Below are 24,774 nucleotides of genomic sequence, written 5' to 3'. Positions count from 1 at the left end.
TATATATGAGTGGTATGGGCAAACGTTATTCACATAATTAGAACAATAGCAGTAACCACAAAACCAGTCCATAAATACAATCAAAGCGGTGAATATAGAGTTCCTAAGAGTGTCACTGTTGAGAGCAGCCCACCCTCTGTGCCCCGCCCACTCCTTCATCCTCCTCATCTTCATCGTATATGGCTCCACCCCCTTGTGCCCCGCCCACTACCCTCGTCCCCTCACTCTCTATCATATCCACTTCCTCTGCCTCTGGGTCCAGTGCTGGTGGGTCAGGTCCTGTGGGCAGGAAACACTTCAACTCCTGTGTGGTGTGTGTGTGTGTGTGTGTGTGTGTGTGGGGGGGGGTAGCCTCGATCCCAGGCCGATCCGTCTCCAATTGAACGCTAGGTCGACTCTTGGGAACGAGGCTAGTGGGGGGGGGGGGGGGGGGTAGAGTACATTGCTATACAGTGTTCATAGTGTCTCTTGAGTTCAGCCCATACTGTTCTCTCCACTGTAGGCCATGTACGCGAACCCGTCCTCATCCTTGTGCTCCTGGTAGATCACAGACATGCTCGAGCTGGAGGGAGGGAGGAGGACAGTCATTAGTGTGGACACATGCAGGGGGTCAAAGTACACAGTCATTAGTGTGGACACATGCACTGGGTCAAAGTACACAGTCATTAGTGTGGACACATGCACTGGGTCAAAGTACACAGTCATTAGTGTTGGACACATGCAGGGGGTCAAAGTACACAGTCATTAGTGTTGGACACATGCAGGGGGTCAAAGTACACAGTCATTAGTGTGGACACATGCAGGGGGTCAAATTACACAGTCATTAGTGTGGACACATGCAGGGGGTCAAAGTACACAGTCATTATTGTGGACACATGCAGGGGGTCAAAGTACACAGTCATTATTGTGGACACATGTAGGGGGTTAAAGTACACAGTCATTAGTGTGGACACATGTAGGGGGTTAAAGTACACAGTCATTAGTGTGGACACATGTAGGGGGTCAAAGTACACAGTCATTATTGTGGACACATGTAGGGGGTCAAAGTACACAGTCATTATTGTGGACACATGTAGGGGGTCAAAGTACACAGTCATTATTGTGGACACATGTAGGGGGTCAAAGTACACAGTCATTATTGTGGACACATGTAGGGGGTCAAAGTACACAGTCATTATTGTGGACACATGTAGGGGGTCAAAGTACACAGTCATTAGTGTGGACATATGCAGGGGGTCAAAGTACACAGTCATTAGGGGACATTTAATAATGGCTAAGTTGTGTGTATACATGCAGTACCACAGTGAACGGAGTGCAGTGTATATTCTACCATAGGTACTTGAGACAGTGCCTACAATGATGCTGTACACGACCTCTTACATGTTGACAGGGTTCAATATAGTCTCAAGCATTACTAGCCTAGTAAACAAAGCTGCAAGAATGGCTACATGTATATAGGCCTTCATTACACAACCTTTAATAAAGTGTCCAATAACTACATTGTATACACCAGCTTCAATGCAGTACACAACTAGTGTGATCACTAGATAGCATTCCCCTGGCATGTGTGTACCTGGTGGTGGGAGTGAGGCCATTGACCATGAGGTAGATGGACTCAGTGGCCCCCAGCTGGATCCTCTGTCTCAGCACGTGCATGAACTGGGCCACTGGAGGGAGGGAGGCAACAAACAACAACACAAGACACACTATCTCACAATACAAAACATTAATTAGTAGCCCCTGTTTCTCTAATAGGGCTAACTAGATTACCCCAAATGTTTACTGCTATAGACTGCCACCATCATTGCCCAAATAAGCTGGTAATGTCATTTCAACTGGCCACAAATTATTAATAGGTACACATTCTAACAGTCTACTGAAGCTGTGCAAGCCACCCTAATTGAATAAAGACCTAGCCTCTACACAGGCTCTCCTTTTTCTGTTCTTTATCACAATCGTTCAATAAGATAAAATACTGTATTAATCGTTCAATAAGATAAAATACTGTATTAATCGTTCAATGAGATAAAATACGGTATTAATTGGAGGAATAAAGAAAGAAATAGACGTAAAGTTAGGAAAAAGGAGAGCCTGTATCGGGAAGTCACGTGAGGGTAGAAGGGTGGTAGAAGGGTGAAAATGAGCGTGGGCATGCTGAGCTAGAGATGTTGGACTGCCCACGCAGAGATCTATGACTAATAAAACTTTGCCTGCAGCAAGCTGGACATGGACTTGGAACTGGAAGTTTGCAAGCACTAGAGCTAGCTATACCTTAGGCTTAGCTAGATGATCTACTAGTCTAGATTGTGTGTTCAGATTCTATCCTATTCTATCAGACTACTATCACCTTTTCTTGTGTCTTTCTACATGCTATAGTCTATACAGGTTAGATCAAGAATAGCTTAGTCATCATTATCATATAGCAGGTAGCTACTGCCACCAGAGCTGGCCACGCTGGTTCTCTGATCTGACTTGCAGCACAGCTTGGTGGTTGTCTACGTCTCAGTACAGTCTTAATAAGTAAGTCTTAAAACTCTGAATGCGTGGGAGAATACCTTACGTCACGATTGTGGGCTACATATCGCCCACGTTCATAAAAATCCTTGTGGATCACGCGATTTCCCAAACCAAGCCTTACTTTTTCTTAACTGTACGCCCATTTCTTTCTTTGCTGCCTCACTATGTCTTTCTATGATTTATGGATGAACAGTGACAACAGCAAGAAAAAGTAAGGCCTGGGAACGAGGCTATAAAGACCTAGAGATGCAGTAAGAGGCTAAACATGCTCTGCTACATGTAGCAGTTACACTACAAAGACTAACCTCCTAATTAAGTGAGTAAACATATTAATTCCCAGTGTGTGTCCTAGCAACACTAACCAATGAGATACAGTCTGCACACTTTGTACATTACACACATGCACAATGACATACCTACAGAATGGGGACATAGATAATTTAATTGCAAACAAGTAGATTGTAGAAAGCAACCAGCTACAGCAAATTTAATGCTACTACTTGCTGTAACTAGCTACACTAGTGCTCAAGCTGGCGCTTGCAAATGCCTCTCGCCATGATTTACTTTCGCTCAAAAGTAATAGAGTGTTATAGAAGAGGGAAAAGTTTGTTTGCATAATTCAAAAAAGTTTATAATCATTTTGCAACAACAAATTGAATAAAATCTGCTGATAAAAAAGTTGCATAATATCTATAACTGTCAGACTTATATACATGTTATCTTAGACTATTGTATATGTAATACGTATAGTGCTTACCAGGACCTGAAGGAAGCAAGAAAGAAGAAGATTGATTCTGTTAGGATGTGGGGTTTAAATGGCCTGTAGCCAAACAGTGGGAGCAAACCTTTGTCAAAGGCATAATAGTCAGTATTATATAGCCTGTGAGATAAGTACAATTCAATCACAGAATTAAATCAACGATACCGAAGCAACTGCATGTTATTTAAATGGCCTGTAGCCAAACAGTGGGAGCAAACCTTTGTCAAAGGCACTGAGAATTTAAGCACAGACAGTATAGTATATAAACAAGCAAAAAGTGTGTATCTATCTATATTAATACTGAGAAGAAAAGACTTGTGTACATGTATCTATTGTTACCAGACTTGTGTACATGAATCTATTATTATCTAGTCTATATGGTATCATTGTTTTGTGGCTTACCGGTATACGTACCAGGACCTCAAGAAAGTTGATTCTGCCACTGGATTCTCTAACATGTGGGGATGAGCGCGCATGCGCATTGCATCCACAGGAATAATTAAAGAAGGGTGTGTCCAAAGATCAAGTCCATGCACAATGGCTACTATAGCTAGCTAGCTGTTTTAACAGATCTTTTCTGACTCTTGTAGCTAACAAAAAGCTAGCGCTTTAGTGCAAGGCTAACTCATGTGTTGAATAGAAAGTTTGTGCGAACAGATGATGCTATGAAAGATTCTGAAGAGACTGCAACAGCCTTCAATGTGAGTCAAACTAGCCATAACTCGAGAACAAAGCTTTAGTTTGCTAATCCACGAATCAAAATCCAAGAGAACGTGGCTAGAAGCCTATAGAAGCTGTTAGTTTTCGTCGCATTGCAACCGTTGAGCAGTTACAGCTGGAACAGACACACAGACACACAGACACACACACACACACACGGTCAGCTTTACCGTATCCCTCGTGCGGCTACGCCTCGAGGCATAAATATTAGAGGCAACAACCATATAACCAACCATGTATAATCCTTAGTTGTATTGCCAGTACACCCATCAATGTGGGTATGCCCCTAGCCTGTGATTAAGAGCCACTCACTTTGAGTATCTGTGCAGCTCTGGTAGCCTCTTCTCGGCTGTTTCTCTGCCCTTGAGGAAGCGCTGATAGTTCTTGCCAGGGAGATAGGGGATCATGCGAGGATGCTTCTTGCCCTTCTGACCACCCTCCTCAGGGAACAAGTCCAGTAACTAAAGGGGGGGGGGGAGGTTAGTCTGGTATACAGGTACAGTACGAGGGAATGGTTGCAATCTCAGCTAGAAGATGTATACTGAGACATTAATTTAATTAGGTGACTATCTACTGGGCTAAAAGCAACCTCATAGCTAAGGGATGCCGAATTTGTAGCAGGAAGGAATGATATAGTAAACTTTCACAAATAGGAACAGAAACAAAGGCAGTGGTGAAGCTAATCACTATACCACCACTATACAGAACACAGAGAGACAGACTGGAGGATATGATGAGGCTGGGAGTACACTATACAGACTGAGAGTAACTGACCTACTAGTACACACAAAGCTGGTCTAGCTCACTTTTGTCTGGAATGAGAAGAACTCCATAGGTCCTCCTCACAGTGTAGGTAGCTCCATCCGACCACTCCACCTGGACCATGTACACGTAGCGTTTGTCCCCTGACCTTCGATACACACTGTGCACGTCACACCGAGTGATGTAGGCTGCAGGGGTCAGAGTGAAACAGGAGTGGGTGAAGACATTCACACGAGTACATAGTACAGTTTAAGCTAACAACTGATAATTATTATTAATGGTTTAAAGTGCTAGCTGGCATATAGTGTACTTACAATGCATGCTACATTTCAAGCTGATGATCTATAGCCCACAACAATCAGCATAGTGTCTACATGGTTGTATGTATTGTACAATGGTCTCTCATAATTAAGTACACAGGTTATACAGTAACAATGGGTGCATTATATTAAGTACACAGGTTATACAGTAACAATGGGTGCATTATATGTAAGAGCTCACCATCAGGAGCAGGAGAGCTGAACTGCATCTCCGGTGGATATCTCGAGCTTTCTGGATCACCAGTCAAAGATTTCTGTAGAGAGGTAATTTTTTACCAGTGAATGTTGTTAGAGGAAAGGTCACTGAAAGACAAACAGAAAGTGAGGGACCGACACAAGGTCTGGAAGCTATAGCTGGCAAGAGATTCCTTCCCCAAATACAACCCACCACAAAAGAACAAACTTGGACAGTCTGACCCAGCCCTCACCACCCTCAGACTATACAAGGCCCTAGATGACCCCACCAGCACCACACCAATATCACACATTGTACTAACTAGTGGCACAGCATTCCAAACAAATTCCACTGAACAATGGTCCAGAGGTAGGAAATCTCTGCAGGCCATGCTACTATTATTAGAGCTAGAGCTATGAATATTGTTGTACCTGGTTAGAAAGGGGCAGGCGATTTTTTGATAGAATTAAAATCATTATCCCGTGGGACCTTTCTAGTTTTAGGGAGAGATTGAATAATCATTTACAAAACCACCACTTTGTGTTTGATATGATGATTAATACTGACCCCCCTCCTCCTCATCACTTGTATATCACACCTATATATATCTGAATGTGAAGGTGAGAGGATCAGTACACTCGACTGGGACTTGTAATAACATTGAGAATGGTATAAACTAACATGGAGGACACCCCCCAACTAACACGCGCCCATACCAATAAATAATCACGTGGTACTGGTACTACACAGGCTAGATTATTATTAAGTTATGATACTTTCATACAAGAAGGGGATTCACTGCTGGTGGTAGAGTAAGGATTCTGTGGGACTCTTGACAGGCCTCAAAACAGCTAGTCAGGGGAAGCAACTAATTGAGGGGATTTGATTAAAAGAGTGACCATGCAGCAACGGATGTAAACACTGTGCTATGCACTAGCTACTACCAGTAATACGTATAGTCACATGTATAAATCATATGCTGTATGTATACTAAGGCTCTAGTTGTTGTTGAGCTTTTGCTTGCCCAACCAGGAGCTAGTGTGGGATGATTCAATTAATGTAATTAGGTATTGAGTAAGTGTGGATAATACAAATTAGATATTGTGTGCAACCTCAGGATGATTCTCCAACTATGTGAGGAATGTAGACGCTATGGATTGGGCAATAAAGTTTTGTCAGCCTCTCAAGAGACAAGAGGAGAGCCACAAGGTCGCACAATCAGGCTAGGTCATTGGACAAATGCCAACCATCTAAAGAGACATAATTAGTGACACAGAACACAGAGCCACGCATGCAGTGCTTGTTAGAGCCATGCTATGTGGGTATGAGTGGAGCAGCTTTGACAAGGTAACTAAGACCCTAACAAGCAACTCCTAGCAATGAAAGACCATCTCAAGAATGGTATACAGTAAACGTTTATATGCTATTACTGTTTGTATACTACTACTAGTAATCAAGGCAACAAAGTGGATATATACTTATAGGAATTCAGGATATCTAGTTTTGAAACCAATTATTCATGAAGTGAGTCTACAGAGACACATACTGACACTGTTCTCATGTAGCTAATTCAATCACACCCACCATTATCCATTGCTAGCAGACTACACACAATCAGAGGAGGTGAGCACAACCACTGATCAGGCCTCACAATCAAAAATGCAATAATGTTTACTAGCTTCAAGCGTTAATTGTTCCTTGCAGATAGTAAGAGACAGTGCCATTTCATATAGTTATCAGTATCGTTTACAGGGTCCAATGCATTTGCCTGCCCCCCTAGCCACAATATACTTAACAAGGTTGGTCCTCATGCTACTATAATAATGAGAGGTGTGGGGTAACGCAAGACAACACAGGTATGCTGACTGGCTGAGTGTCATCTGAAAGAATAGTACATAAAATCAACTTTCTACTGAAACAGTGGAATTGGGCACAAACTGCCACTATACGTATCACAACAGACACTTGCTTTTCATTTCATAATCCGTTAAAAAACGCTTTAATTTCTTAGAGAGAATTTTCACAATGTCTAGATGGCATTGCAGTGATAAAGTATAGTCAATAGAAAACAATCAGGTGCACAATGGATCTAAGGACGTGTGTACATATTCTGGGAATGACAGAAATCAAAACTGAGACAATCACCGCTCACTATATATTCTCCAGTGGAAGAGTTCTTAATGGACTCTTGATGCTACATACATGTACACATGTGATAAAGCTCTCTACAATACTCACAGACACACTAGCACTAATGAGTGGCTACAGTGAGGCTTTATAGAGGAATCAAGATGGACACGGGAACACTCTAGAGAGAGATGGACTCATATACTCACAACCATATTATTCCCTACCTCCACAGATCCTGAGAAGCTTCCAGAGAAGGAGTACTTTGACTTCTCTATAAAGAGCAGGTCCATTCGTTGCAGGTATGTGTACATGAGTAGCTGACGCTGGTTGAATGAGAGAGCAGGGTGATTCACAGCCATCACGTAGAGGAGTCGGAAATCCTTCAGCACCTAGACACAGGGCAAATAGATATAGTATTATAAGCATTGGACTGAGAATACTGTTAACTATTAGTCTAGTCAACTGAGTCAAGTTGATAACTGGAGTGCAGACAATGTGCCATCCATTAGGAGCAGTGTACATGCACCTGGACACACACTTGTATAGCTGTGTATTGCTTTAGCTGGTCATGACGTGCTCAGGCATACAGTTAGTGAGTATGTGATTGTTGGTACAACATTGAAATACCCGCAGATCCTTGCAGGCACATCAACACACCCTAATCCAGGTCACCACTCTGCATGGCTATTCTGAAACCCACTAAAACAGCAAATATTGTGGCTTGGCCAGAAACATCTGCCACTACTTGCTATACAGTAAGAGCTTTTAGCAAATGAGTAGGTGGCATGAGTGATCCTAGGTAATACATAACAACCACTATAGAAGCAATACCCACCACACTAGCTAATAATGAATATGAACACCTCATGCAAATGGAGTTAGAGATTATACTGAAACACTGACAGTGTCCATTCTTACTTTGAGCTCATTGCAATCCTCAAAAAACGTCAGCACTTTCTTATCGTTGAGTAGTTGGAATACGACCTCAGCCACAGGTCGATTATCCGAATGCACAACAGACAGAGAACTGCACAGTTTGAGACATACTTGGTGAGAGAGGCCTGACTCTTGGAAGGGCTTGTAGTAGCTCACTCTGTTGGCATGTATCTCAATTTTATTCACTTGCGATTTGTAATGCTCTTTAGAGGCGTCTAATAATACGGTACCGAGGAATCGAGATTCAAATGCCAGACAGTGACGTAGCATTCGACAGATGAGGTCCACACGATCACACGCCTCGAGGCCATGAAACGCTTGCAATATCTCTGATAGCTTCATATCTGTATACGTCAGCCACTAGGCCTGTAATAGAGACAACGGTATATACGTTAATGCAGTTTATATAGGACACACAACAGTACGGCTATATTGTGCAGTGGAGCTATCAAGACTAGCTGTGTACAATCTAGGACTAACACTTGCCTTGGAATTTAACCACAACACACAGTCTCACCAATTCATCATCTTTGGGAGACCTAGTTATCTGTACTTAATAGCAATAGACTCTTGATTCATGTCGTGTGTGCAGCTCTATAGTAACTGTATAGTTGAGGCTATAGTATCTAGATACAAGGCTCTCATGCACAACACACAATTCTGCACAGTAGGTGAACACACGTAGCTAGCTGGTTGTACACTTGTTATAACTGTTAATAGTTTATTATTGTTACCTAAACAGGCAGATAGTCTCAGAGCTAGCTTGACCAGACAGCCCTATTTGGGTAGACAACTCTTGAGGCACAAAATTCATGAACTGTTTATCACTTTGCAGAGATCAAAGGTTTCTTCATTAGCTTATCATGACTCACAAATTGTGTGGGTGGAGCTAAGATTGCCCATTAAAAATATGCGGTTGATGACGTTTATGATGTCGCAACAAGAGACTGAGAATGGAAGTTGATGTTGGGGAACACTGTTTTTTCCCTCAATGCAACAGATTAGGTATGCAAATTAATAATGTTTTTTTGTGTATAAATTAACTACTCATTTTCAGATTTCCTTCCATTTGTGTGCGACCTCTGTCATCAAACATTTTGGTAAGTAGAGATCTAGCTACCATTTTACGATTTACATATTTGTTGGTTTTGTCACAGTAAATATCATCGAGTCCCCTCCTCTCACAACTGTGAGCACATCGACACAAATATTATATCCACATTGCCTGAGAAACAAGAGGTAATCATTTACACAATTAGATGACAAACTCATAATAATGTAATTATACATCTCCCTCCCCGGCATGCACTGAACGTGTGTCCATAGTTTCTCTTCCACTGTTCCCTCCCCTCGTGCAAGAAGCGTCATGTGACTAGTGTGCTGTGTGAGTCTTGTGAGCAGTCGTATTGCATCCAGCACAGACACCAGGAGGACCACAGCTGCCCTGCACTGATAGTAGCCGAGCAACACTCTACTAGGACCGTGAGGGGGAGGCCACTGGGACAACCTGCCAAAGCAACTGGAACAAGTGAGCATGCAAACAGTGTGGTGTACTCAACACTGAGCCTGTAATAATGAGCAATTTAGTACTCCATTCTTTATTCTAGTTCCCTACCACTCTTAATCTCAGCTACTTTAACTGTTGAGTCTACTTGTACACGCTTCATAGGATGTCTACATTCTGTGTACTATTGAACAATGTGTGTGCACTCTTTGACTGGCCAGGTGGGGTGAAAGGTGGCAGTTCATCCAAACACACGAGTGGAAAAGTTGCTTTGATGAAGTTAAAAATGAGAGCAGTTGGTCTGGACTCCATACCACAGGTATGCAGTGGAGTGGTTGCTGGGGAGGTTAGGTAGAGCTTGGACCATCGTCCTGTTAAGTGGCTGCTTATTCACTACTGCATTATGCTCAGTATTCACTGGAGAATTGTGCTCCCTTTTGTAGGTGGAAAGAGTGTATTTTGAAGTGGAGCTGCCAAGGACTAGTGGACTCCCTAACACCTCCATGTTTGTCTCCAAGGTGACCGCCCGGGGAAACACTTTATGCACTGGAGTGTATAATGCATACCATACCATACAGTGGAACCTTGTAACATTGGGGGATAAGATATTGGCCATTATACAGTGGTGTCCTTTGTTGAGGGGTTGTTTTGTACTGGGTACTTGACCTTTTATTTATATCTGCTGTTGGTCTTTCTGCAGGATGGTTGGTAAGTTCCACTGTATTATACGATTATTATATTACATGTCATAACAAAGTACATGAACCTAATACACACAATGAATAGGAGTGGTGTGTTGGACGGACGGTCGATTATATTGCTCAGAGATTCAAACTAAAGAACGACAATCACAAAGCACATGCTCAAGTAAGTGAGACCACTAATACACTAACTGTTTGAGTGGCTCCTCTACAGAAGCTGTGTCTGTATTGTGAGGGTGCAGTACTGGGCATGTCTGATAAGCTACAGGACCTTATACACACTGTCATCACCATGGGAACTACACTTACACTAGAATATGAATGCTAATGATATCCAATAAATTTTTATTATGTGAAGTTTGTGAAAGTGGGTGGGGCTGCTGACATTACAGGAAGTGTCTTCCATGAGGTGAGTTCAGAGATACTAGCTAGAGAAGTGTGTACATAAGAGAAGTGTGTATGATACATGTCATCTGTATATCAGTGTCTAGATAGCCAATGTGTGTATGTATATTGCTCACTGTCCTTACTCCTGCAGACAATGTTGAAAGCTGTTCGCTCCTTTCTTGGTCGTCTACCACCAGTTGAACCATCACCTCGTTATTGTCATTTCTCTGCAGTTGATGGACACCATTACATGTGGAGGGGGCTTGGTCCAGGACTGGGGTCTAACATCATTGCTGTGTATGATCCAAGCACTGAGCTGTGGAGCCTCTTGCCCACCACTGGACCTCTACCCCCTGGAGAGCATGGTGGTTGCTCTGTTTGTGTAGGTCGTTGCCTGTACACCTTTGGTGGTTGGGATGGGTCTTCTTACTCTAATGACATGAGCAAGCTTGATCTGGACACTCTCCAGTGGACCAACGTTCAAACCTCTGGTAGTCAGCCTATGAAAAAGGCTTACTGTGGACTTGTCCGTGTGAATGAGAGAACTCTGTGCTGCTTTGGAGGCGTCAGTATGGAGGGCACCACACAACCAGGATCAACATTCACCAAGACTGGACACCCTGATGGAAGGGGAAAGACAAACGAGTTTCATTTCTTTGACACACAAAATGGTAACTTTTGTCAACGTGCATATTCGCTGTATGTTTTCATTGCATACACTTATAGGGTATCTAGCTACTGGTGGGCGGAGTCCCACCCTCACTCACATAGGAAACCATGTTCACTTTCATATCAATCAATGTTATAAGGATGATGTAACATTGTACCATTCTCTAAATTGCCCCACCCCAACTTCCAGGTGCCTGGTCGTCCCCTGAGCTCAGAGGAGAGAGACCTCCTCCCTGTAGTGGCTTCACCTTCACTATGGTGGACCAGCACAGGGCAGTCCTCTTTGGAGGGTTTCAATTTGGCTATGTTAGGGTCAATGAAGTCTACCTGTTTGACTTCAGGACCATGGTGAGTTGGAATTAGTACTGCCACATTGAAATGCACAATACTGTGTGTTCACTGTATGTAGGAGGTCACTAAGGTGAAGCCAGTACAGGGAGAGCCATGGCCAGTGGAGAGGGAAGGCCATGCTGCCTGTTGTCTCAACTATGGCCAGGACCACCCTCAACTACTGGTGTACGGAGGGGATAATGATAAGACACTGGGGGACATGTGGATACTGGATGTAGACACTGTCCAGTGGGCAGAGGTGAGTCTTGTCTTATTATGAACTGTTAGTGTACGTGTAATAAATGGACGTAATAAAGAGATACGAGACGTTCATTTACAAGAGTAAATAACTCTGAATTAAGTCTAGGAGGATGTTAAATACTTGTGCTATGTACACACACCTTTACTGTATTATATCACGTTGTCAAGGTTACAAGCGTGTAATAAAAGTCATACAGTCCCTTCCGTACACGGTCGCGTAGCCTCGAGGCATAATTTGGTAAAGGGTCACTGTAATATAAAACACATAGCCTTGAGATTCCTCGTGTTGTAATGTTATATTTATTTCATACAGTACATGGATTATCTGATGATCTGTTCAGAATACACAGTACTACTGTACACTCAACATTTATTTATCAGAGCATTATTTGTTGTGCCTCCAGGTGACACCTCCTGAGTCAATGACACCACGTTGCTACCACTCCATCACTGCCACCAGTCTGGGACCAGGACTCACTGAGGTCCTCGTGTTTGGAGGCCAGCGGAAGTGGGGGGGAGATGCCATTGCTGAGACCACCATACTGAGATTTGGTGAGCATCTACTAGTACATGTAGCCATGGCAACTGTTGTCTGATAGACAAGTACACACAATACATGTGTCAATGACTCTGAATGCATATACTGTTACATTTGTTCCTTAATCCCCCCTATAGAGTTGACTGGACCCTCAGCGTCTGTTGCTGGACCCTCGGCTGGGAAGTGGGCTCTCGTGGATGTGGCCCACAACGACACTAGAGGCTCTGCCCAGCGACTGAGTGAGAAGAGGATCAGACAAGCAACTGCTCGTGCCTCATCAGTCAGTGAGACCAGCGACCACTCCTCTCAAGACCGGGTGAGGGCTCTGGAACAACAGTTACGAGCAGCAGAGCAGAGAGAGCACGACACTCAACGTCACCACCAACTACAGTTGCAAGAGAAAGATCGAGAATTAGCTACACAAGCTAGAGAATTGACCGAGGCCAACCATCGTCACGGAGATGCGGAGGAAAGAGCACAGCTGGCAGAGCAAAGAGAGCAAGCTACACAATTACTTTTACAAGTGAAAGATCGAGAATTGGCTGAGGCCAACAGAAGAGAAGCTGACCTGTCTGCTCGAATCACAGCTCTAGAGAGGGAGTTAGAAGGCAAGACGAAAGAGTTGGCAGCACACAACACAGAGGTGTGGAGGATTCCGGCCAACAGAGTGATCACGATGAGAACGATTGGCACTGGAGGATGGGGGGAGGTGCTGGAGGGAACAGTGACGGTGGCCGTCAAGCGACTCTTTGCTGCCATTGTCAACCCACGCAATCTGGAGAGACTCCAGAGAGAAATGAGGCTCTTGGCTGAAGTACGACACCCCAACCTGGTGCAGTTCATTGGGGCAGTGTTTGACCAGTCCCCTCCTCTCATCATCACCGAGCTTCTGGACATGAATCTCCGACAAGCGTACGAAGAGAATCAACTGGACCCAGGAAACCGCCTCTCGATCTTCATGGACATTGCCCTCGCTCTGAACTACCTGCACCAGCGCTACGATCCCATCATCCACCGTGATGTGAGTGCTCCCAACGTCCTCCTCCAGCGAATGCCCAACCACCAGTGGAAGGGGAAGGTCTCTGACCTGGGCTCAGCCAACTTCCTGCAGCATGCTCATACAATGGGAGAGGGGGCCATAATCTACTCCCCTCCTGAAGTCATCCCTCAAGCCTTTGATCCTCTCACTCCACCTCTGAGACAGTCTGTCAAGATCGATGTGTACAGCTACGGTATTGTCCTCTGTGAGGTGACCGCTAGTCGATTCCCAAGTGCTGAACATTATCGAGACATAATTCTCCAAGTACAGAGAGAGCAACCTGTTATGTGTGAGCTGATACTCCACTGCACTAAGAGAGAGCCCAGCCATCGACCCAGCATGGCACAGGTGATGGTGGAACTGAACAAAATAGCACCCTTTTAACTATGAACAATGTATATACGGTGAACACTTATCTATAGTATAGCTTCCTTTTTTTTAGGTTGTAGTTGATAATTAATACCCAATTGTGGGACTCTGTGTTATATGACACACTAATTGTTTGAACAATGTCAACACTTATAATTATCTAGTAGCTAGCTTCTTGAATTAATATTGATTTTTAATTACTAGAATTATATTTTTAGCTTTGGCTTTTGTAGTGTGTGTTTGCACTCTCCTATTATGATGATTACTATTGACTTTATCTCAGTCTCATGCTAATCAATATTACCGTTCACAATAATTATGATGAGTGGTATGGGCAAACGTTATTCACATAATTAGAACAATAGCAGTAACCACAAAACCAGTCCATAAATACAAACAAAGCGGTGAATATAGAGTTCCTAAGAGTGTCATTGTTGAGAGCAGCCCACCCTCTGTGCCCCGCCCACTCCTTCATCCTCCTCATCTTCATCGTATATAGCTCCACCCCTTTGTGCCCCGCCCACTCCCCTCGTCCCCTCACTCTCTATCATATCCACTTCCTCTGCCTCTGGGTCCAGTGCTGGTGGGTCAGGTCCTGTGGGTAAGAGACACTCCAACTCCTGTGTGTGTGTGGGTGTGTGTGTGTGTGTGTGTGTGTGTGTGTGTGTGTGTGTGTGTGTGGGTATGTGTGTGTGTGGGTGGTGTGTGTGTGTGGGGGGGGGGTAGAGTACATTGCTATACAGTGGGGGCCTGTGTATTGGATCAGTATACCAACTACTTCACAAAGACACCTTAATTATAGAAGACAAGGTGGTACAGCATAAAGATATTGCATTTATACAGTGGAGGCCTGTGTATTGAGAGGCTGCCTACACTGCACACACATATCACATGATTATAGCCACTGCATACCTTTAGTTGACTCTCCTCCAGGAAACCAGAGTCAGGGAATTGGATGGTGAACTGAACATAGAGGTTGCCCTAGCTTGACATGAGGCCTCCTGAACACTGGCATCCCCTCACCCTCCAGACCCTGGACACACACACACACACACACCAACACACACACACACACACACACACACACACACACACACACACACACACACACACACAGTACTGTACATGTACACACACATTGTAAACTCAATTGATACTACTTTCAGTATGTTGTAATTAGATTGGCAGAGTTTTCGTAGCTTTTTAGCAACTGTACATGTACCTACGTACAATACTGCCCACACAACACAACCACTGTTAGTATTGCACATGACCACAAGACTATAAATACATGAAGTGAAAATAGAAATAACAAGATCAAAAGTCCTATACCTAACCCTAATTATGACCCGTTCCAAATTCGGGAATTAAGCATCTGAAAGAGCTTCTTCTCTAAAATGACATCATCAAATTTAATATTTGAGTGATAAAACTACCGTATAGCGGGTATATTTCGAGGGTATACACTTTTGCGGATTGACCGTTAGAAAGGTTTTCGGGAATTCAGAATAGCAGTATTTCTGCAGCGTGTATGTGTGCGATATTAAATTCGTGGGAATAAATGTTCGCGGTAGATGCTTGATCAGCAAAAACCACGAACATTTATACCCTCGAAATATCCGCTATATGGTATTTGCCAATTTGGCCACACCACCTCTACAGTGTATTGAAGAACAAGAAGGATGTCACTATATATAAGACAGCCATGCCAGTACACCTCAATGAACCTCCCTCCTTCACACTGGTATTCTTAGCTATCACTTTCAATTCAGTTGCTTTGGTTCTCATGGATAATAACAAGGGTGTCGCCTTGATTATAAATAGCCCAAGTCTTGTTAAAGCCGCCAGATGAAAAGTCCTAAGGTACCTAACCCTAACACATGTCCCCTCAGCTTGTAAGGCTGGGACACACTATAATAGCTTGTATGTACACTCCTCTCAAAGGCAGCCCTATACACAATCCTCCTCCTACCAGCCACCTACTCACCTGGTGACAACACTGCTCCTGGTGACCTGGACACACCCATGTTCCTCCCGTCCAAGGGGTACAGAGTGCAAGTGAAGCCACACAAGGCCTCTCTTAAACTGATGCTCTTCTCCACAAACAGGTCACAGTCGACTCTCCTGTAGTCGATGTGATCCAGCTGCTGCAAGATGTGAAAATAAAAGTATTTGCCAATTTGACCACACCATGGATAATAGCCCATAGTCCAAGGCCAAAAAATGACAAATTATTGCCCCATCTAAATTTTGGATAGATCATTTAAAAGGCCTCTTTCTAAGCTTTCAGAAAATCATACAATTTTTGACATTGGATCAACGGTAGGAAAGTAGTGGCTGTTAACAGATGTTCAACTACAACCCCCCTCACGTTTATGATCGCAACAATTGAGATTAGGTGATAGTAACATTACAGGGTACACAGGTCTTACAATGTGTGGATAGAGCTGCCATTCTACAGTGCTTGCAGTCTAGAGAGTAGATTACCACACATTTGTGAGCAGTTGTACTTACCTTGTCACTATGGTCGTCACCAGCAGTGTTCTGAAGAGACAAGACATAAAGTGTTTAGTTCACACGAGTTCAGAGGTTAAATAATAATGTAACACGTAGGAAACATATTATAATTATAGGCTAACATCACGTGACTAGTACCATCTTTGGTTTAATCATGGTATTGGTCGAAAATGGGTTGAACCATAGATAGAACAGTAGGAGGGATTGGAAACGAAAATGTTTGCATGAAACACTCCGGGTTATAGGGCGTGGCTAAAACTACAAAGGATTAATCCTGTCTTGACTGCCATACAACGTGCTGTACATAGAAATGGTGAAATTGATCACGATTATTAAAAAGTAAAGAAAATCTAGCTCTAAAAGGTCGACTAAGCAACTCAGCCACTATCACTAAACAAATGAAAGCACCGCAGGTGCTGATGCCTCGGTGGAGATGCCAAAGCTATATAACATAAAGCTACTAATAGCTAATTTATATACACATGATGAACATTTTTGCGTAATAAATTTGCTGCAAGAGTGAGTAATTATCAACCATGATTGTTGTTAAAAACCATTGATGTCAAAAGTTCAAGTCTAAATTAATGGCTGCCATCAGCAGAACCTTGCAGCTCTCTTCTCACTCTTGCAGCTACCAATAGCTAGCGTTCTAGTGCAGAGCTAACTACTAAGTAGAGTAGTAACACTCGGTAAACAAGTTTGGCTACGTGCTCTTCTGAAAAAGCTGCAATGGCATTCCAAGTAAGCAAAACTAGGCATAACTCGAGAACAAAGCATTATTTTGCAAATCCACAAATTGAAAACATGACTAGAAGCCTATAGAAACTCTTACTTGCACTTCATTGATCCTTGAGCAGCTGTAGCAGTCTACACAGACAGACACACAAACACACTACCGTATCCCTCGCTTGCGCATGTGCACCGAGGCATAGTAAATGCTATACAAGAAGGAATAGCCCTTACTACTATGAAGTCGTGGGAAGTCAAGGCCCGTGGTGTGTCTAAAAGTATACTAAAGCAGTTTGAAAGACTATATACCGCAAACGTTTATGAACAGTACAGCTTATCCATAGCATGAAGCCATTCTATATAGCACTTAGATACATAATAACCAAGTCAAGTTTCCGCTTCACAGCAGGGAAAGAGAAAAGTTGACATGGAGTAAGCTAAACTCAACAAAATTAAAAACGGAGTAAAAGACAACGGACTTAGTCAGTGGTGTAAACTTTCTTCTCTAGAGTACCTCCCAGCCCCTGAGTGATCGCTAGTGGATAGGAGAGCTAGAAACAGTTGAAATACAACCGGAGTACGGTAAAACTAAGCAAGCGCAAAATCATAACGCGGAGTGTTTCACCGGTTTACACAGAAGGGCCTGCATGGTCGTTTCCAATCCCTCTTACTGTTCAATCTATGGTTGAACATACCAACTGAAATAGCATCTTTTAAGCTTTCAGGATACCACAAAGTCACTGAAAGTAGGTAACCAGAAATAAATTAATTAAGCCTTTCAAACATTGGCACTTGGACCACATTTCATGACCGACCATGAATTGTAGCCCATATTAATTATTCCAGTGGAAAGTGTCTCTAAGTGATTGTGGCTGGCATAGACTCACTAACAGCAGTGCTCTAATTATTCTCATACCTCTTGTTTGTGGTTGATTTCCACGAGACGCTTTCCTTTGCATTTCTTGCACTTGCCCTTGTCTCTTATGTAATCACCAGACCCCCCACAGTCTGTGCACACGCTCTGTATCTGCTGCATCATGCCGGGGCCGAGTGGGCGGTGGGTCACCTTGATACCAGACCCCCCACAGTCTGTGCACATGTCATGCATGGCTGGATTCTAACGTAATTGCATCGTCGATTGTCGTCAACTGTTGAATGTTGTTTAGTTCTCAGGAGCTCAAAGAGGATAGTGTCATCTCCATGGATACTGGAGAGTGGTGGTGACGGAGGATGCTCCCACTCAACAAACACATCTCCTCTACACAATGATAAATACACACACTGTCATGAGCAATCTTTACACATTGTACGACATGCTCTGCAACTAGACTAGACCTAGACCTATAATATTGCCCATTGACAGGCCTATGGGTATAAGCTGTATGTGCAATATTCCTAGTATTCCTAGTTACACTCACCTACTCCTGCAGCGCTAGACAACCTTCAGATCTCTACCTCCTCCAGCCATTTTGGGAGTGGGCTCCTCATAACCTTTGCAATAGTGGGGGAGTGGCTGGTATGCAAGATCAACAGAACTCCAACAACAATAGCAGCTCTCTGATATCTCTGAGGGAGTGTTCTACTGTCCATGACTTGTAAGTTGAAATGCTGTGTCTCATTGCTGCTATAGCTATAGATATACAGAGTTCATGTCAGTCATGTGATGGTTGTTGATCTGATTAGGTCCTATAGCTAGCATGCATAACCTTAGTCCAGGCTCAACCAATGATTGTGTGTGTGTGTGTGTGATGGCATAAACACTGTCTCATGATCACTCCTGTGCAGGTAATGGATGCTCCAGTTGAACCACCACCTCGTTGGGGTCAATTTTCTGCAGTTGACGGACACCATTACATGTGGAGGGGGATTGGTCCAGGACGGGGGTCTAACATCATTGCTGTGTATGATCCAAGCACTGAGCTGTGGAGCCTCTTGCCCACCACTGGACCTCTACCCCCTGGAGAGCTTGGTGGTTGCTTTGTTTGTGTAGGTCGTTGCCTGTACACCTTTGGTGGTTATGATGGGTCTTCTTACTTCAATGACATGAGCAAGCTTGATTCTGGACACTCTCCAGTGGACCAAAGTTCAAACCTCTGGTAGTCAGCCTATGAAAAAAGTTGGCTGTGGACTTGTTCGTGTGAATGAGAGAACTCTGTGCTGCTTTGGAGGCGCCGGTATTGAGGGCACCACACAACCAGGATCAACATTCACCAAGACTGGACTGTTTGGTGGAAGTGGACGGACAAACGAGTTCCATTTCTTTGACACACAAAATGGTAAATTTTTGTCACCGCATACACTTATAGGGTATCTAGCTACTGGTGGGCGGAGTTCCACCCTCACTCACATAGGAAACCATGTTCACTTTCATATCAATCAATGTTATAAGGATGATGTAACATTGTACCATTCTCTAAATTGCCCCACCCCCACTTCCAGGTGTCTGGTCGTCCCCTGAGCTCAGAGGAGAGAGACCTCCTCCCTGTAGTAGCTTCACCTTCACTATGGTGGACCAGCACAAGGCAGTCCTCTTTGGAGGGGACCAACCTGGTCATGGTGGTAGGCTCAATGACGTCTACCTATTCAATTTTAGGACCATGGTGAGTTGGAATTAGTACTGCCACATTGAAATGCACAATACTGTGTGTTCACTGTGTGTAGGAGGTCACTAAGGTGAAGCCAGTACAGGGAGAGCCATGGCCAGTGGAGAGGTCAGCCCATGCTGCCTGTTGTCTCAACTATGGCCAGGACCACCCTCAACTACTGGTGTACGGAGGACTGGATGATGGCAGGAAGACACTGGGGGACATGTGGACACTTAATGTAGACACTGTCCAGTGGACAGAGGTGAGTCTTGTCTTATTATGAACTGTTAGTGTACGTGTAATAAATGGACATAATAAAGAGATACGAGACGTTCATTTACAAGAGTAAATAACTTTGAAGTCTAGGAGGATGTTAAATATTTGTGCTATGTACACACACCTTTACTGTATTATATCACGTTGTCAAGGTTACAAGCGTGTAATAAAAGTCATACAGTCCCTTCCGTACACGGTCGCGTAGCCTCGAGGCATAATTTGGTAAAGGGTCACTGTAATATAAAACACATAGCCTTGAGATTCCTCGTGTTGTAATATTATATTTATTTCATACAGTACATGGATTATCTGATGATCTGTTCAGAATACACAGTACTACTGTACACTCAACATTTATTTATCAGAGCATTATTTTTTGTGCCTCCAGGTGACACCTCCTGAGTCAATGACACCACGTTGCATGCACTCCATCACTGCCACCAGTCTGGGACCAGGACTCACTGAGGTCCTCGTGTTTGGAGGCAATCGGGAGTGGCCACTATGTAAACCTGTTTCTGAGACTACAATACAGAGATTTGGTGAGCAGCTACTAGTACATGTAGCCATGGCAACTATTATCTGATAGACAAGTACACACAATTCAATGACTCTGAATGCATATACTGTTACATTTGTTCCTTAATCCCCCCTACAGAGTTGACTGGACCCTCAGCGTCTGTTGCTGGACCCTCGGCTGGGAAGTGGGCTCTCGTGGATGTGGCCCACAACGACACTAGAGGCTCCGCCCAGCGACTGAGTGAGAAAAGGATCAGACAAGCAACTGCTCGTGCCTCATCAGTCAGTGAGACCAACGACCACTCCTCTCAAGACCGGGTGAGGGCTCTGGAACAACAGTTACGAGCAGCAGAGCAGAGAGAGCACGACACTCAACGTCACCACCAACTACAGTTGCAACAGAAAGATCGAGAATTAGCTACACAAGCTAGAGAATTGACTGAGGCCAACCGTCGTCATGGAAATGCGGAGGAAAGAGCACAGCTGGCAGAGCAAAGAGAGCAAGCTACACAATTACTTTTACAAGTGAAAGATCGAGAATTGGCTGAGGCCAACAGAAGAGAAGCTGACCTGTCTGCTCGAATCACAGCTTTAGAGAGAGAGTTAGAAGGCAAGACGAAAGAGTTGGCAGCACACAACACAGAGGTGTGGAGGATTCCGGCCAACAGAGTGATCACGATGAGAACGATTGGCACTGGAGGATGGGGGGAGGTGCTGGAGGGAACAGTGACGGTGGCCATCAAGCGTCTCTTTGCTGCCATTGTCAACCCACGCAATCTGGAGAGACTCCAGAGAGAAATGAGGCTCTTGGCTGAAGTACGACACCCCAACCTGGTGCAGTTCATTGGGGCAGTGTTTGACCAGTCCCCTCCTCTCATCATCACCGAGCTTCTGGACATGAATCTCCGACAAGCGTACGAAGAGAATCAACTGGACCCAGGAAACCGCCTCTCGATCCATGGACATTGCCCTAGCTCTGAACTACCTGCACCAGCGCTACGATCCCATCATCCACCGTGATGTGAGTGCTCCCAACGTCCTCCTCCAGCGAATGCCCAACCACCAGTGGAAGGGGAAGGTCTCTGACCTGGGCTCAGCCAACTTCCTGCAGCATGCTCATACGATGGGAGAGGGAGCCATAATCTACTCCCCTCCTGAAGTCATCCCTCAAGCCGCAGATCCGTTTAATCCACCTCCAAGACAGTCTGTCAAGATCGATGTGTACAGCTACGGCATTGTCCTCTGTGAGGTGACCGCTAGTCGATTCCCAAGTGCTGAACATTATCGAGACATGATTCTCCAAGTACAGAGGCAGCGTCCTGCAGTGTACGAGCTGATACTCCACTGCACTAAGAGAGAGCCCAGCCATCGACCCAGCATGGCACAGGTGATGGTGGAACTGAACAAAATAGCACCCTTTTAACTATGAACAATGTGAACACTTATCTATCTAGTATCGTCTTTGTATTGAATATTGATTTTAATTACTTTATGATTTTAATTTTTAGCTTTGGCTTTTGTAGTGTGTGTTTGCACTCTCCTATTATGATGATTACTATTGACTTTATCTCAGTCTCATGCTAATCAATATTACCGTTCACAATAATTATGACGAGTGGTATGGGCAAACGTTATTCACATAATTAGAACAATAGCAATAACCACAAAACCAGTCCATAAATACAATCAAAGCAGTGAATATAGAGTTCCTAAGAGTGTCATTGTTGAGAGCAGCCCACCCTCTGTGCCCTGCCCACTCCTTCATCCTCCTCATCTTCATCGTATATGGCTCCACCCCCTTGTGCCCCGCCCACTCCCCTCGTCCCCTCACTCTCTATCATATCCACTTCCTCTGCCTCTGGGTCCAGTGCTGGTGGGGCCAGGTCTTGTGGGCAGGAAACACTTCAACTCCTGTGTGTGTGTGTGTGTGTGTGTGTGTGTGTGTGTGTGTGTGTGTGTGTGTGTGTGGGTGGTGTGTGTGTGTGTGTGTGTGTGTGTGTGTGTGTGTGTGTGTGTGGGTGGTGTGTGTGTGTGTGTGTGTGTGTGTGTGTGGGGGGGGGGGGGTAGAGTACATTGCTATACAGTGGTGGCCTGTGTATTGGATTAGTTTACCAACTACTTCACATAGACACCTTAATTATAGAAGACAAGGTGGTATACAGTGGAGGCCTGTGTATTGAGAGGCTGCCTACACTGCACACACATATCACATGATTATAGCCACTGCATACCTTTAGTTGACTCTCCTCGAGGAAAGCAGAGTCAGGGAATTGGATGGTGAACTGAACATAGAGGTTGCCCTTGACATGAGGCCTCCTGAACACTGGCATCCCCTCACCCTCCAGACCCTGGACACACACACACACACACACACACACACACACACACACACACCACACACCACACACACACACACACACACACACACACACACACACACACACACACACAGTACTGTACATGTACACACACATTGTAAACTCAATTGATACTACTTTCAGTATGTTGTAATTAGATTGGCAGAGTGTTTGTAGCTTTTTAGCAACTGTACATGTACCTACGTACAATATACTGCCCACACAACACAACCACTGTTAGTATTGCACATGACCACAAGACTATAAATACATACACATGAAGTGAAAATAGAAATAACAAGATCAAAAGTCCTATACCTAACCCTAATTATGACCCGTTCCAAAAGATCTTCTTCTCTAAAATGATATCATCAAATTTCATATTTGAGTGATAAAACTACCGTATAGTGGGTATATTTCGAGGGTATACACTTTCGCGGATTGACCGTTTAAAAGGTTTTCGGGAATTCAGAATAGCAGTCTTTCTGCAGCGTGTATGCGTGCGATATTAAATTCGTGGGTATAAATGTTCGCGGTAGATGCTTGATCAGCGAAAACCACAAACATTTATACCCTCGAAATATCCGCTATACGGTATTTGCCAATTTGGCCACACCACCTCTACAGTGTATTGAAGAACAAGAAGGATGTCACTATATATAAGACAGCCATGCCAGTACACCTCAATGAACCTCCCTCCTTCACACTGGTACTCTTAGCTATCACTTTCAATTCAGTTGCTTTGGTTCTCATGGATAATAACAAGGGTGTACGCCCTTGATAATAAATAGCCTAAGTCTTGTTAAAGCTGCCAGATCAAAAGTCCTAAGGTACCTAACCCTAACACATGTCCCCTCAGCTTGTAAGGCTGGGACACACTATAATAGCTTGTATGTACACTCCTCTCAAAGGCAGCCCTATACACAATCCTCCTCCTACCAGCCACCTACTCACCTGGTGACAGCACTGCTCCTGGTGACTTGGACACACGCACGCTCCTCCCGTCCAGGGGGTACAGAGTGCAAGTGAAGCCACACAAGGCCTCCCTTAAACTGATGCTCTTCTACAAACAGGTCACAGTCGACTCTCCTGTAGTCGGTGTGATCCAGCTGCTGCAAGATGTGAAGATAAAAGTATTTGCCAATTTGACCACACCATGGATAATAGCCCAAGGCCGAAAATGACAAATTATTGCCCAATCCAAATGCTGGATTGATCATTTAAAAGGCCTCTTTCTAAGCTTTCAGAAAATCATACAATTTTTGACATTGGATCAACGGTAGGAAAGTAATGGCTGTTAAAAGATGTTCAACTACAACCCCCCTCACGTTTATGATCGCAACAATTTAGATTAGGTGATGATAACATTACAGGGTACACAGGTCTTACAATGTGTGGATAGAGCTACCATTCTACAGTGCTTGCAGTCGAGAGAGTAGATTACCACACACTTGTGAGTAGTTGTACTTACCTTGTCACTATGTAAGACGTTGGAAATATACACCTCTTACATGTTGACAGGGTTCAATATAGTCTCAAGCTTTATTAGCCTAGTAAACAAAGCTGCAAGAATGGCTACATGTATATAGGCCTTCATTACACAACCTTTAATAAAGTGTCCAATAACTACACTGTATACACCAGCTTCAATGCATTACACAACTAGTGTGATCACT

The 24,774-nt window shown here is 44.0% G+C and overlaps 4 protein-coding genes and 1 pseudogene across 17 annotated transcripts in view; 3 read left to right on the top strand and 2 right to left on the bottom strand.

Moving 5' to 3' along the window:
* LOC135340771 (uncharacterized) overlaps positions 1 to 24,774 on the bottom strand; it is a 34,353-nt gene that overhangs the window by 7,342 nt on the left and 2,237 nt on the right. For 2 of the 10 annotated variants that reach the window (XR_010396438.1, XR_010396437.1), the window contains exons 6-7: positions 22,973 to 24,210; positions 22,380 to 22,652 (exon numbers count right to left, since the gene is read on the bottom strand). Coding sequence is in view for 5 of the 10 variants with exons in the window: in XM_064537149.1 (XP_064393219.1) it covers positions 15,138 to 15,151; positions 16,106 to 16,265; positions 16,633 to 16,662; positions 18,281 to 18,472 (396 nt within the window). In the remaining 5 variants the exon portion in view is untranslated. Of the gene's footprint in view, positions 1 to 9; positions 305 to 14,405; positions 14,739 to 15,030; positions 16,266 to 16,632; positions 16,663 to 18,280; positions 18,623 to 18,782; positions 19,004 to 22,373; positions 22,653 to 22,972; positions 24,211 to 24,774 lie in introns of those variants that run through there. The other 8 variants (XM_064537149.1, XM_064537150.1, XM_064537147.1 and 5 more) reach the window with 8 other exon arrangements.
* LOC135340758 (uncharacterized) lies at positions 10 to 9,206 on the bottom strand. Of its 4 annotated transcripts, none has more exons than XM_064537121.1 (9): positions 9,055 to 9,188; positions 8,807 to 8,867; positions 8,303 to 8,686; positions 7,609 to 7,773; positions 5,261 to 5,333; positions 4,804 to 4,947; positions 4,310 to 4,458; positions 1,574 to 1,667; positions 10 to 562 (listed from the first exon to the last, which is right to left on the bottom strand). In XM_064537121.1, exons 3-7 carry the CDS (start codon positions 8,660 to 8,662, stop codon positions 4,439 to 4,441), a joined length of 762 nt encoding a protein of 253 aa, XP_064393191.1. In that variant the 5' UTR covers positions 8,663 to 8,686; positions 8,807 to 8,867; positions 9,055 to 9,188; the 3' UTR covers positions 10 to 562; positions 1,574 to 1,667; positions 4,310 to 4,438. The 4 variants fall into 4 exon arrangements, with proteins under 4 accessions (XP_064393191.1, XP_064393193.1, XP_064393190.1 ...); XM_064537123.1 differs by having other exon boundaries at positions 8,807 to 8,859; positions 9,055 to 9,183; XM_064537120.1 differs by having other exon boundaries at positions 8,807 to 8,832; positions 8,874 to 9,138.
* On the top strand, positions 9,214 to 10,882 carry LOC135340760 (AN1-type zinc finger protein 1-like). Its single transcript, XM_064537125.1, has 8 exons — positions 9,214 to 9,325; positions 9,378 to 9,420; positions 9,478 to 9,559; positions 9,647 to 9,848; positions 10,046 to 10,143; positions 10,268 to 10,342; positions 10,611 to 10,691; positions 10,740 to 10,882. Exons 1-8 carry the CDS (start codon positions 9,274 to 9,276, stop codon positions 10,851 to 10,853), a joined length of 747 nt encoding a protein of 248 aa, XP_064393195.1. The 5' UTR covers positions 9,214 to 9,273; the 3' UTR covers positions 10,854 to 10,882.
* LOC135340735 (uncharacterized) lies at positions 10,884 to 14,406 on the top strand. 2 transcript variants are annotated; one of them, XM_064537090.1, is made up of 6 exons: positions 10,884 to 10,934; positions 11,064 to 11,583; positions 11,772 to 11,929; positions 11,991 to 12,170; positions 12,577 to 12,724; positions 12,848 to 14,406. In XM_064537090.1, exons 2-6 carry the CDS (start codon positions 11,067 to 11,069, stop codon positions 14,131 to 14,133), a joined length of 2,289 nt encoding a protein of 762 aa, XP_064393160.1. In that variant the 5' UTR covers positions 10,884 to 10,934; positions 11,064 to 11,066; the 3' UTR covers positions 14,134 to 14,406. The 2 variants fall into 2 exon arrangements, with proteins under 2 accessions (XP_064393160.1, XP_064393159.1); XM_064537089.1 differs by lacking the exon at positions 10,884 to 10,934 and having other exon boundaries at positions 10,992 to 11,583; positions 12,848 to 14,272.
* On the top strand, positions 18,841 to 22,308 carry LOC135340749 (uncharacterized; annotated as a pseudogene).

This window comes from Halichondria panicea, chromosome 9 (assembly GCF_963675165.1).
Source record: "Halichondria panicea chromosome 9, odHalPani1.1, whole genome shotgun sequence".
NCBI classification, from domain to species: Eukaryota; Metazoa; Porifera; class Demospongiae; order Suberitida; family Halichondriidae; genus Halichondria; species Halichondria panicea.
This window is presented reverse-complemented; position numbering and strand designations above follow the sequence as displayed.